Source organism: Zingiber officinale, chromosome 4A, assembly GCF_018446385.1.
Source record: "Zingiber officinale cultivar Zhangliang chromosome 4A, Zo_v1.1, whole genome shotgun sequence".
NCBI classification, from domain to species: Eukaryota; Viridiplantae; Streptophyta; class Magnoliopsida; order Zingiberales; family Zingiberaceae; genus Zingiber; species Zingiber officinale.
The window spans coordinates 91,279,820-91,293,914 of NC_055992.1; the positions used below are offsets into that span (position 1 = coordinate 91,279,820).

At 42.0% G+C, this 14,095-nt stretch overlaps 1 protein-coding gene across 1 annotated transcript; it reads right to left on the reverse strand.

Annotated features, from left to right (window-relative positions):
* Positions 1-10,649: 10,649 nt before the first annotated feature.
* On the reverse strand, positions 10,650-13,891 carry LOC121970152 (aldehyde dehydrogenase family 2 member C4-like). The gene is made up of 9 exons (XM_042520660.1): positions 13,668-13,891; positions 12,561-12,703; positions 12,089-12,472; positions 11,913-12,002; positions 11,660-11,833; positions 11,442-11,579; positions 11,230-11,367; positions 11,087-11,148; positions 10,650-11,012 (listed from the first exon to the last, which is right to left on the reverse strand). The coding sequence occupies exons 1-9, from the start codon at positions 13,774-13,776 to the stop codon at positions 10,739-10,741; spliced, it is 1,512 nt and encodes a 503-aa protein (XP_042376594.1). The 5' UTR covers positions 13,777-13,891; the 3' UTR covers positions 10,650-10,738.
* Positions 13,892-14,095: the final 204 nt, after the last annotated feature.

Genomic DNA, 14,095 nt, shown 5'->3' on the forward strand with positions numbered 1-14,095 from the left:
GCAAACCTCGCGATCGAAGGCAAATGATAAGGTAATATTAATCTTAATAGATATGTTGCCTTCTAATGTGATGAGTTGTGTAGGTGAATACAAGAACACTCACAAATTGTGGAGCAAAGTGAAGAAGGTTCTAAGAAAATAACTCATGCCTGCACAAGAAGAAGCAAAATCCGAAGAAACAGATGAAGAAGCTCAAGTAGAGGAGGAGCAACTGGAATTGGAGCAATGTTCAATATCCGAGGAGGAAAAGAAAGATGAGGAAGTATCATCAACATTGTTAAGGATTGAAAAAGAATCCAAGACAAGTGAAAAAGAGGAAGAGGTCTTGGAAGTCAACTTAGCAAGCACCTTCACCGAAGTGAAGTCAAAAGACCACATTATGTGCTTTGGGTACAATGAAAAGGGACACTACAAGAGTAGGTGTCCAATGGGTAAGAAGAATGTAACTCCTAAACTCATTCAAGTTAATTTAAATACTAACAAGGGTTGTAGGAATGAAGTAGCCAAAAGAAGGAAAATGCGCATTGTGTGTTTCACGTATGGGGAGAAGGGGCACTACCACACCAAATGACCCAAGAAGGAAGAGCTCAAGAAGTTGGAGCATTTGAAGAAATGGGAGAAGAAGAAGAAGAAGAGCTCAAGTCAAGGGGGAGCTTCAAAGGTAAGGGAGGTATATCCTAATTTAAAGTGTAATTCAAATTTAAATTCTTATACTCCCATGCATGCTAGGAATAATTGTCATTATTTAACCATGCAAAATTTTGATTTTAAATATCATGATAGGAATAGGGTCAATGTAAATCATAACCCTAGGAGATCAATTCATGATAGACCTAGACACGTTAAATTCTCATTACTTAAGGAGAAGAAGGTAATGGAGAACTTAGGCATCAATCCCAAGAATGAAAGATATATGCCTAGAAAAATAGTTAGGTCTAGGAATGTTCATGATGGACATGTTGACTCTAGGTTTAAGAACCTAGAAAGGGAGAATCAACTTTTAAAGGAAAAGCTTGATCAATTGGAGAAAATCCTAGAGAGATTCAATGTTGGATTTAGAGGATTAGATATGGTGTTGGGTAGTCAAAGATCCAACAATGATAAATCAGGTTTGGGATATCGATCTAATGTCTCCAAGACTTAGGGAAAGTCTTATGCTAGAGTTACATATGACTATAGTAAGGAGAAGCCAATAAATGGCAAGGGAAAGCCATTTAAAGGTAAAGAGAAGCTAACCAAGGACAAGCTGTCTAAGGTTAAGAAGGTTAGGTTTGTAGGCCAAGTGTCACTGGAGGGGCATCGATGTGGCCTAGCAATTATGGATAAGTCACCTAGGGAGATAACCAAGGTTAAGAGCTCTAGGGGGAGTTCAAAGAGTCAATTTGGGACCCATGATAAATGAATCTCAAGTGGGTTTTACTTGGGAGTCTAGATTGGGTCATGAAATGTGCCAAAAGGTTTGGAGATGGATTTGAGTCTCAACCTTAGAGAATTGACACAATTGGGTTGTGTTTCATGCAAAGAAATATGACAATGGAGTCATATTGCATGATAATTGATTTTGGATGTATAGATGTCATATAAATAATGCTAGGGATGCATTGTGGTTTAGTATGAGCAAATATATTAAGAGGAAGCCAAAATTAGCACTTTAGATCAAGGTTCAATTGAACCATTTAGCTAGTTTTGAGCTTTGTGTGAATCTTGGGATTGGTGATAGATACATTTTTGAATGTATTTTTTCCAAGTAGACATGGGTAAAACAGATCTCTCTACAAAATTTGAGAATTTTTTGGATGTCTGTGGAATTTCTGGTGCATTTCTAAAATTAGGTCAAAAATACTGAAATGGACTGAAAAAGAGTACCATTCGACTGGTGCAGTTACCAGTTAACTAATAACAGTGTTTTTCGACCACAGAATGATTTTATTTGTTGAAATCAATAGGGGCAGTCGACTGATGATTTTAGTAGTTGACTGATACCAGTCTGAAATTATTTTCAGCACTGAATATTGACCGGGTCAGCTTGTATAGGTGTATGAGATCCTAGTGGGATAAATACACGAGTTTAGGGCCAGTCTGGATGATAAGTTTCAACAATTGAGATATTGTTGGAGTTTTTTGATGTTAGGCAAAGGGGGAGAAGTAAGATTTAGTTGGAAAACCCTTAAATGTCTTTGCATGAAATTCCTAGCTTAAGGAGGAGCATAGGTGTAGGGGGAGCCTTGTGATAGGTTCTTAAATAGCCCTGTGGTAAAATTCCTAACTCAATGGGGAGCATAGGTGTATGGGGAGCCTTGTTATAGGTTCCAATGCATGTTTTCATTTTTGATTCGGCGATGTAAGTCCAAGTGTGTAGACTTGGCAACATAAGTCCATTCAGCGGTGTAAGCCCAAGTGTATAGCCTTGGCAACGTAAGTCAATTCGGCGGTGTAAGTCCAAGTGTGTAGGCTTGACAACGTAAGTCCATTCGGCGGTGTAAGTCCAAGTGTGTATCCTTGGCAACGTAAGTTCATTGTTTTTAGCATGTTTATTTGCTATTATGTTTTCCCTAACTTAAACCTATTGTCAAACATCAAAAAGGGAGAGATTGTTGGAGCAATTCCAATGGTCCGCGCGACCATGTGTTTTGGTATTTGGACAAAGGGTTTAAGTTAGGTTCACCCTTGTACTTGATATGTGTATGTGAGTGTGCAGGTTTTCAAGATACACATATGACTCAGCTTGATGACTTCGGGTTCGGTGAAAGATGGAGCATCCGAGGGACCATACACAAGGCAGCAATGACAAGGGCCGAGGGAAGCAACTTTGAGGCATACGCGAAGGATGACGTTGGGGATGAGCTGCTGACTTGAATGCATCCGAGGGACGAGAGTCAAAGGAAGTAGGCTTGAAGGCAAGAGGTCAAGGCTACAACGAAGAGTCAAGTGAGTTGTAAGGGTGAGGATCCGAGTGCAGAGAGATTATACTCGGGTACTAGTCGACTGGTGATTTCATCAGTCGAATGGTTCAGTTGACTAGGCAGTCGACTGGGAGCGAACATAATGCTTCTGTTCACTCGGCCAGTATAGATTAGTCGATTGGTACTTTCACCAGTCAACTGGTATCGAGCCGTTGGATTGTAACAGTCAAATATCCGCAAAGGGCAGTCGACTGGTAGGCGAGGTTTTCCTACCCATGGTCTATATAACCAAGGCTTTGGAGCTTAGTTAACGTTAATGAAATTAGTGGTGGTTAATCCTAATTAGTAGTCAACTAGTGCCCTAGCAATCCGTGTGATCTTGATCAAGTTATGGCGAGGTTTCTCCACCGATAAGGAGGATTGTGCTAGCCGGAGTTTTCGGGGACTAATCACCGACGGATAAGGATCGTCTACCTCAAGGATAGCCGTAGAGTAGGAGCCCTAATCTCCGAACCACATTACATCGACATGTATTGGTTTGCTTATTCTTTCTTAGTCTTTAGCTTGTTTTTTTTGTATTATTCCGCTGCGCAAACTAACAAGTGTAGGAAGCTACGATTTGGGGGCACCAACTATTCAACCCCCCTTCTAGCTAGCTATACAAGACCCCCAACACCAGCTTCCTCCAGTGTGGTCGAGCTGAGCCCGTAATCCTCTAAGGATCTCCTGGTTGGTGATTTCCGCCTTGCCGTTACTCTGAGTGTAGGCCACTGAGGTGAAAGCCTGCGCAATGTCATAACCCTCGCACCACTCCTTGAGTCTCCGTCTGACGAATTGCCTCCTGTTATCTGAGACAAGCCTGTGAGGGATGTTGAACTGACATAGGATATTTTACCATATGAATTTGATGACTATGTGTTCGGTTATCTTGATTATCGGCTCGGCCTCCACCCACTTTGAAAAGTAGTCTACTACGATGAGTAGGAATATTTGTTGACCAGTCGCCATTGGAAATGGTCCAACGATATCCATGTCTCATTGGTTGAATGGATAAGACACATTAGATGTCTTCATCTCCTCGGTTGGTCGGTGTTGGATGTTGTGATATTTTTGACACGACAAGCAGGTGACCACTATCTGAGCGGCATCTTCTTGAAGTGTGGGTCAAAAATATACCACCAACAAGATTTTTTGGGCCAGCGATCTGCCGCCCGGGTGACGTCCGCATGAGCCATGATGTACTTCTTGAAGGATGTACTCGACGCCCTCCGATCCGACACACTTGAGCAATGGTCTTGAGAAAACTCTTTTATACAACTGGTCTCCGATCAGAGTGAATCGTTCAACCCTCTTTTTCAATAGGCGAGCTTCTTCCTGACCGGTTGGAATGCTACATGATCGGAGGAACTCTATCAACGGGCTTCTCCAGTCGTTCGAGAAGTTTATTTTATCCATCCTGTCGATGTGCGGCACGAGTGAAACTTGCTTGATCGGCTGCTCTATCGCGATCGGTGACAATGAGCTGACTAACTTAGCCAACTCATCCGCGGTCTGGTTGTCTAAGCGGGTGATCTTCTATATAACAACTTTTTGGAAGTTTGCCTTCAACTTCTCGAAAGTTTCTATATATAGTTTGAATCGGGAGCTGCTTATTTCGAACATCCCCAATAGCTGCTGAGCGGCTAGCTGAGAATCTGAGTGGATGATGGCTTTTGCAGCTTCGACGTGTCGAGCCACCTATAAACCAGCTATTAAGGCCTTGTACTCGGCTTCATTGTTTGTAGCCCGATAGTCTAGCTGCACGGACAGTTGCATCATATTCTCTCGAGCAAAATCAAGAGAATGTCAATCCCTCTACTTAGCCGAGTGGATGATCCATCTATGTATATTTTTCAAGTCGCGTCTGGCTCAATGTTCTAGACCTCAATGACAAAATCTGCTAAGGTTTGGGCCTTGATTGCCGTCCTGGGTTGATATTGTATGTTGAATTCACTCATCTCGGTTGTCCATTTGATCAGCTGTCCGGATGCCTCTGGGTTGAGAAGGACTCTTCCCAAGGCATTGTTGGTCATCACGATGATCGGATGTGATAGGAAGTACGTACGGAGTCTCCGAGCGGCGAATATTAGCACATAGGCCAATTTTTCGAGATAAGTGTAGCGGGACTCTGCATCTTTTAAAATATGACTTAAAAAATATACAAGTTATTGCTCAGAGCCATTCAGGCGGACCAACGTCGAGCCAACCACATACTCAATTGATGATAAGTAAATCATTAACGGCTCGCCGACAATGGGCTTGGCTAATACAGGTAAGGAGATAAGGTACTCTTTGAGCTCTTCTAGCGCCTTGTCACATTCTGCGTCCTACTAGAACTTAGTCACTCGGCGCAGTATCTTGAAGAATAGGTGACTCCGGTCGGGTAACTTGGAGATGAACCTTGATAGCGCGGTGATCCGTCCGATTAGCCGTTGGGCCTCCTTCAAGTTATGGGGTGGGGGATTGTCCTGTAATTCATTCACCTTGCTCGGATTCACCTCGATCCCTCATTCAGTGACGATGTATCCGAGGAAGCGGCCACTCCTTGCTCTGAACAAGCACTTGTTCAAGTTCAACTTTATTTCATACACCCTCAAAGTATCACAAGTTTTTTCGATGTTTGCGTAAAGGTCAGTAGCTCAGAGAGATTTTATTAATATGTCATCACTATATACCTCCATGTTGTGGCCGATCTGGCTTTAGAACACCTTGTTCATCAGTCTCTGGTAGGTGGCATCGACATTCTTCAGTCCAAACGACATGACATTATAACAATAAGTTCTGTGGGCAGTGATAAAGCTAACCTTTTCTTGATTCTCTCAAGTGAGCGGCACTTAGTAGTGCACTTAGTAGTAACATTAATATGTGTCGAGCATACAGATTAGCGTGCAACCCGCCGTAGAGTCCACCATCTGGTCTATCCTGGGTAGTGGATAAAAATCCTTTGGGCAAGCCTTATTTAGATCACGAAAGTCGATGCAGACTAGCCATTTGTTGCTCGGCTTGGAGACCAGCACGATGTTGGCGAGCGAGCTGGGAAACTGAACCTCGCGAATGTGACAAACTTTAAGCAATTTTTCTATCTCCGCCCGGATGATCTGGTTCTGCTCTTCACTGAAGTTCCTCTTCTTTTGTTTCATAGGGCGAGCGTCGAGTCGGACGTGAAGCTCATGCTAAGCTACACTTGGCGAGATGCCTGGGAGCTCGTGGGTTGATCAGGCGAGCATGTCATGATTTTGCCTAAGGCAGCTGACCAACTCTGCCTTCTTTTCCTCTGTCAAGTCGGCAGCGATGAAGGTGGTAGCCTCTGATTGGCTAGGATGAATCTAGACTTCCTCCTTTTCCTTGTAGACTAACACGGGAGGTTCTTCCCTAATGGCATTCACTTCCAAGCGAGGGGCCTTCTGTGTGGCTCTTGCTTCAGACTTGAAATCTCGAAATAACATCGCCGAGCGGCTAGCTAATCACCTTTTACTTCGCCCACCTTGTTGTCCACATGAAACTTGATCTTCTGGTAGAATGTGGGCACCACCGCTGGAAACTCATTAAGGGTCGGTCGGCCCAATATAACATTGTAGGCAGACGACCCGTCTATCACAATGAAGTTTGTGGTCCTTATCCTCTTGAGCGACTCCTCTCCGAGCGATATGGCCAGACGAATCTCGCCGATCGACAATACTTCATTTCCTATGAACCTGTAGAGTGGGGTCATCATTGGCTGCAACTCGCTCCGGTCAATTTGCAGCTGGTCGAATGCCCTCTTGAATATAATATTCACCGAACTTCTTTTATCAACAAAGGTCCGGTGAATATTATAATTAGTTATTACCACTCGGATGATTAGGGCATCGTCATGAGGGATCTCCACTCCCTCTAGGTCTCGGGGGTCGAAACTAATCTCAGGCCCTCGACCTTTTCCTTGCTGTATCCAACAACATGTATCTCTAGGCGCAGGGCATGCGACTTCCTTGCTCGATTTGAGTCACCTCCGGTCGACCCACCTACGATCATTCCAATCTCTCCCCGAGCGGTGGTGTTTCGGTTCTCCTCCTCCCAAGCCGAGGTTCTAGTCCGCTTAGCAAAAGCTCGGGCGGGACTTGTGTTGTTTCTCCTTTGAGACTGATGATGATGCTGCTTAGATGCCACTCGATCTTCATCTCACTGCCCCGCTGATCGATGACTCTTATGTCGATCGGGTGATGGTGACTGACGGCGATATCCTCGAGGAGCCGGTCGACTATCAATTATGTGTGTTATGCGTTATCGACTGATGGAACGAGCAAAACATTGACATCCATACCTTTCCCTTCGCCGCCATTGGGCGACTGGCTGCCACATGTTGTACGGCTTGTGTTCTGGACTCCTAGTGTTGTTGTGCACCTCCTGCTCAGGGCCCCTTATGTGGTTGATGGTTGCTAGGTGGTCACCATTCAGGCGCTCCTATGAGCTCGACCGTCACTCTTTTCTTCTTGCAGCTTGGGTCTCTTCCATATTTATGTACTCTGTGGCCCTCCTGAGTAGGTGGTCGAAGTCCTTCGACCACCTCCGGATGAGTGAGCAGAAGAACTCTCCTTCGGTGAGCCCCTGGGAGAAGACGTTCACCAATATTTCCAAGGAGGCTGATGAAATATCCATGGTCACTTGGTTGAAGCGCTTGATGTAGGCCCTCAGCGTCTCCTTGGACCCTTGTTTCATGGAAAATAGGTTGACGCTCGTCTTCTGGTAGTGGCGGCTGCTGGCGAAGTGGTGTAAGAATGCCGCTCGAAAGTCTTTGAAGCTATGAATCAAGCCGATCGACATTCATCTAAACCAACACTGCGTTGACCCAGAAAGTGTAGTGAGGAAGACCCGACACTTCTCCCTATTGGTGTACTGATGAAGTGTGGCCGCATTATCAAACTGGGCTAGGTGGTCGTCCGGATCGATTGTTCTGTTGTATTCAACAATCGTTAACGAGGTTTAGTGCTTTGGAAGAGGGTCGTCCAAGATTCCCTGAGAAACTGTTGATTGATCTGCTTGGGCAAATCATCATTCCTTGGTGCTTTCCCTTTACATACGTCTCGAACGGACGCATCATCCGAGGAGGATCCTAGTTCCTTATCTGCTTGGCCTTGCTCCTCTGCTGGAGTGTGGAACAGTGCTCAATGGGAGGGGATCGGTGCATGGGGTGTGTCTCTGTATGTGACGGTCGACTTCTTACTCTGTCCCTGAATGGATACATGATCTGCTCGATCTCCATATCCGGCTAGATGACCCGCTGCTGAGGTCGCAGGCTCCTGTAACTGGCGATCGGCCAACGCCTGTTGCTGTTGTTGCTCCACTATTTTTGCCACTCGGGCTTGTATTAGTGCATCTAGCTCCTCCTTTGTTAAAGTAACCATGGTAAGTCGTCCAACGTCCGCCATCTTCGCATTTCAGATTCAGGCTACATTCCCACAGACGACACCAATATGATCATGTTCGAAAATCATGGAGACGGAAAGCTGGGAATGAGGCTACTACATTGACTGGATGTAGATTACGCTTCGATCTGCAAGCACAAGAAACGTTAGTGCCGAGCCAGGGAAGGGGTTCCCGACGTTGACCCTCCGATGCTCAAGTTAATCACCGACATGAAGAAGAAGGTGGAGCAATAGTAGCACAAGCGTAAAATAGTAAATAATGCGTACCTGTGTTGGTGTCCTTTATATAATGCCCTAGCGGGTGACGTGTGAATTTTTCGAAGCGTGGGCACGTTCTCCAATTGGTTGTGGGCATGTTCCCTAATTGGTCCTAAACACATGGTCATGGACACGTTCTCCAATTGGTCGTGGGCATGCCCTCCAATTTGTCTGTCGTATAATTCGCCTGTTGACCATGCCTCATGTTGGTAGCATCATCTCCCAAAAGTATATCCAAAGATACGTCAACGTTCTTGTTGATTGGTCGAGTGGGATAGCCGCTCGGCTAAGTACTCCTCTAATCAATCAAGTACTCCTCCACTCGGAAGGACTCAACCGCTTTTCTATACGGCGACAAGTTTCGATGGTACATTCTTACACGACCGGAATAACGTTTGGTCATCTTCAAGCTCATTTTGCTCCGTGACGAACTTCGGTGATCTTGGTTGCACGGGTGCTTCGCTTAACCCACCTCTTTTCCGGTCGAGCAACATATGTCGGTCGGCCCCTAACGTAGGGGGCTCCGTTCGACCACCCTTTGGTGGGGTTGTTGGTCCTCTAACATTGACATCCTTGACTTTGACCATTGACATCCTTGACTTTGACCTCCACGTAGATTATTATCTTCCTCCTTTAACCCACACTTAGTGGGCCTCCTTTATCACTTCATCAGGTGCAATATTTATCTTTGAATAAAACATAAAATACCTAATTAAATTATTTTTTTAATAAATAATAGATAGTATACTTGTCCATAAAATTTTTTTCAACTTTTTATATTTTTATTTTATTTTGCCTAAAAATAAAGAGAGGATAACATTTCACTTTATAATTTAAAAAAATAATAATAATATAATTTTAAATCCAACACTATTATAATAATTTTAAATATTTTTATTTACAAATTTAATCCAAATTATCATGGTCAAATTTTTAATAAAGTGTTGAATTAATAAGATCGATTAGTAATAAAATTAATGATAATATTATTTATTTGATTAGTAATAATATTATTAAAATAAATAAATATAAATATATAAAATTTATTTAGAAATTTTTAAAATTTAAATAAATTTTATAGAATATTTTTAGAGTCTAATTTCATTAGACTTTATTAAATTATCTATTAATTAAATTGAGAATTAATTTGATTTATTAATATATATTTTATATTAAAATCTAATGTCTCAAGTTTCTCTTCTTTGTACGCATAGCGCTGCCATCCAAATCGACTTCGACTTGCTCGCGAGTAGCTGACGGAGCATCACTGGTCTCCTCAAATAATTTTTCTGTTTGTTTTCCGCCTTTCTAGCGCATCGCAGGCTTCACCGGATGACACTCTTTATTTTTTCATCACAAACAACCGGAGAAAAATCTCCACCGACAACTTGCCGCCGTGAGACGTCGCCAGAGAAAAGGCTACAAGCAACGATCGTTTAAATCTATTCTTTTGTCGTTATAACATCGGAGAACGACGTTTCAAAGAAAGTCATGCTATTTACCGGAACTTTGGAACGATGTGAGGTGTTCCAGCCGTTCCACTTCCGTTCCGACGAACCATGACGAGAGCACTCGACAAAATGCTTCAGGGGACTCTCAGCTTCACATGAAATGCATGCTGAGAAATTGATGCATGCCGCCGAGAGGTTGAATAAGGATACGATCTTTATCAAAGAAATAATCAAAATCGAGGAGAGAAAAGTGAAAGGACTTATTCATAAAAAATTAAGACGATTTGAAGTCTATTAAAATCTAGAAGGTGAAGAAAAGACTTTTTATTTTATTTTTAAAGTTGTAGAAGTGTTTTGGAAAATTCTTATTAATTAAAATTTATATCCAAGAAATTCTAAGAGAATCCATAAAAATCTACGTAAATTTTAGATACTAAAAGATTTTCATAGAGTTTTAAAAGGTCAAATTTAAATACCACATGACTTTTTAAAATTTTATAAAAATTTAATTTGAATACCACTAGATTTTAAAATTTTAAAATTAACTGAATACACCCCTCTTAATATTTCGAATCTAGCAAGCCATAAGCCAAACAAGATAAAAAATAGTTCAGTATTTATTCAATAGTTTCCAGCAGCTTAGAACTACTACAGTCATTCAATAGTTTCCAGCAGCTTAGAACTACTACAGCCATGGAGAACCATAGATTGGAGTAACTACAGACTTGACTTTGAGATACTTCTCCAAAGCATGCAGTCCACTGTCCCTTCCAAACCCACTCATCTTATATCCACCAAAAGGGCAATCATTATCAAACGCAAAGTAGCAATTGACCCAGATGATGCCTGCTCTAATCGATCTTGAAACCCGGTTTGCAATGTTTAAGTCCTTTGTCACAATCCCGGCCGCAAGCCCATACTTCGTATAGTTGGCTCTCTGAATTGCCTCCTCGACCGTACTAACAAAAGAGATAATCGAACAAGATGTTTATGAATCAATCATGAAGAGTTAGGGGGAATCAGTATGAAGTACCTAAACTTCATGAGGGACATTACAGGTCCAAAGATTTCATCTTTCGCTATCAGCATATCGTCCTATGAAAAGGAAAAGAACTGGCATGAGAGAATTAACAACCTCAAAGAATCTGATATTGTGTAAAAACAGTACATGTTTACCTTAACATCTGTGAAGATTGTAGGTTCAATGTAGTATCCTTTCTCGCCGCAAGGCTTTCCTCCTGTCAATAAGGTTGCTCCTTCTCTCTTTCCATGATCAATGTAGCTGAGAATTTTATCGAATTGCCTCTTGTCGACCTTGATATAGAAGGAAGGCATTCATGAACAACAACCAACAACATGTGGAAGTAAAATGCTTCGAGGATGGTTACCTGAGGTCCTTGATTGACTCGAGGATCGAAAGGGTCTCCGACAATCCACTCTTTCGAACTCAATGCTATCTTTTTCACAAATTCATCATAGATGCCTTCTTGAACAAAGACTCGCGATCCGGCCACGCAAATTTCACCCTGTGATTTTGCAACCAACATCCATATCAGTGGCAGTAAGGACTAAGAACTAAGGATTGGGTTGGAGGGACCATCCTTGCCTGGTTGAAGAATACTGCTTGACGAGCTAGTTCGACCGCCATGTCTATATCTGCATCGTCGAAGATCAGAAGTGGTGACTTGCCGCCCAATTCTAGAGACACCGATTTCAAATTGCTTCTTGCCGCTGCTTCCATCACAACACGTCCTGTTTCAGTAGATCCAGTAAAACTGACCTGCGATCAAAGAGGGAACTGAATCAGTAGTGCAGATCAGGAAATTTTAAAGAACTTTCATTGATCAGAAAAACAATACTTTGTCCACATCCATATGGGAACTGATTGCTGCACCAACTGTACGGCCAAAACCAGTCACAACATTGAGAACTCCATCAGGAATCCCTGCCTGCCATATCAGAATGCAATGTCGTCAGAGAACTTCTCGCATATCGACATTCAGATATCGATACCGAAATATCTAAACACAAAAACCTGTTTAGCCAAGTGAGCACAGTAGAGAGCTGTGAGTGGGGTCTGTTCAGCTGGCTTAACTATCATTGTGCAACCTGCTGCCAGGGCTGGGGCAACCTTTAAAGCAAACATGAGCATCGGGTAGTTCCATGGAATTATAAGGCCAACTACTCCGATAGGCTCCTTCAATGTGTATCCTTGAAGTTCTTGCGCTAACTTTAGCGTCTCGCCATGGATCTTATCTGCTGCACCGGCGTAGTACCGGAACATACTTATAACTGATGGAAAATCAACCAACTTGCTAACCAAAAGAGGCTTTCCTGAATCAATGCACTCCAGTACAGCCAATTCCTCTACATGTTGCTCAATCAGGTCTGCAAATTTCATCATGATCCTCCCCCTTTGCTGATGAAAAATGAAAAAGGAAAACAAGGTAGATTGGTTTTACAAGTCCATCAATGGATGCAAGTGACAAGGGAGAGGCGAGACATACATAGCCCGGCAAGCGAGGCCACTTTCCGTCGTCGAAGGCATCTCTGGCTGCTGCAACTGCCAAGTCTACATCCTCCTTGTCACCGGAAGCAATCTCTGCAATCACATCTCCTGTGCGAGGATCTATTGTTTCAAAAGTTTTCCCTGTAAGAAAAACAAGGCAACCACTCTGTGAACCATTTCGATGTGTAAAAGATAAAAAGTAAAAGAACAGACATATATGATTTGCTCATGCGAGATTAATTTGTTGTCTTTTGCTAAAGTTGCTGTAATTTCCATAAAATGGAAAAGAAGGGAGGAATAAGGAACTTGTATTTCTTATGTATTGGTGTCTTGATGTTTAAATAAAAGGTTATCATCTAAAAGATATGTACTTTTGTAGATAATGTTTCAAACACTATAAAATATCACTATACACACACAATCCATCATCCTTTATAACAAAAATCTTTCCTCTCTCAAAATTGGTTGCTTTTCAAAGTGTTGGTTGTATACTATTGTACTATAGCAATAATAATATACAAACATTCAACTATCGAGCTTGAATAAATCCAAAGTATTTAGGATTATTTTCAAGCGTACATTTTGGAAACAACATTACTAAGGAATCTGTGGTATCCTGAAAGAATATTTACTTAGTCTGATGCAAGCAAATAATTTCTTAAGCAAAGTAAGTGTATATGTTTTGAATTCATTATCTAATTTATTGAAAGATTTAAGGAATCACTTGATGACTGCAGTTCCCACAATGTTATAACAATCAATCAAGATCAATAACAAATTTCCTGATCGAAGCACTATCCATCAGATTTCCCACCAACAAAAGTTTCTTTAAATCTTTTACCAAAATAATTGGAACAAAGGAATTAGGCTTTCCTCTTCCATCTGCTTGCAAGTTTGCCTTGAGAGTAGAACAGTCTCCAAAGATGAACTAGGAGCAAAAAGATAATTGAACAACACATCTCTTGTGTTTAAAGATAAAATGTTTACAATCAACAATTGATTATTCAGCATGTTTGCAATCAAAAACAAAAACAAGAAGACGAAAAGAAAAGAAAGCTATCGATTTGAAGAACCACGGAAATGTCTGCGACTGGTTTTTGCTCACCTGAGACAGCGTCCACAAAGCTGCCATTGATGAAGAGCTTGGTGAACTTGACCTCCGGCAACATGAACCCGTTCTCTGCGGTACCACTGCAGTCCTCCTCACTCGCCATGGCTGCTGATGCTTCTTGGACCAGGCCACACAACACAGAAGATGCTCCTCGAGCATTTGTTATATAGAGCAGAGCACAAATCTGAGAGCCATAAGGTCTTCATACTTGGGCGAATCTCCATGGAACTTGTGGATTAAACAAATGGTAAAAAGCTGTCATTTTTTGGATTTTCTGCGCTGAGTAAACAATTCTAGCCACAATAACCAAGGGACGAAACAAAAGTAGAAAGAAATGCATTTTAATATTTCAATTTCCTTTTGAAATAATAATAATAATAATAATAATAAAGAGATGAAATAGTTTCTATTCTTAGTTTTTG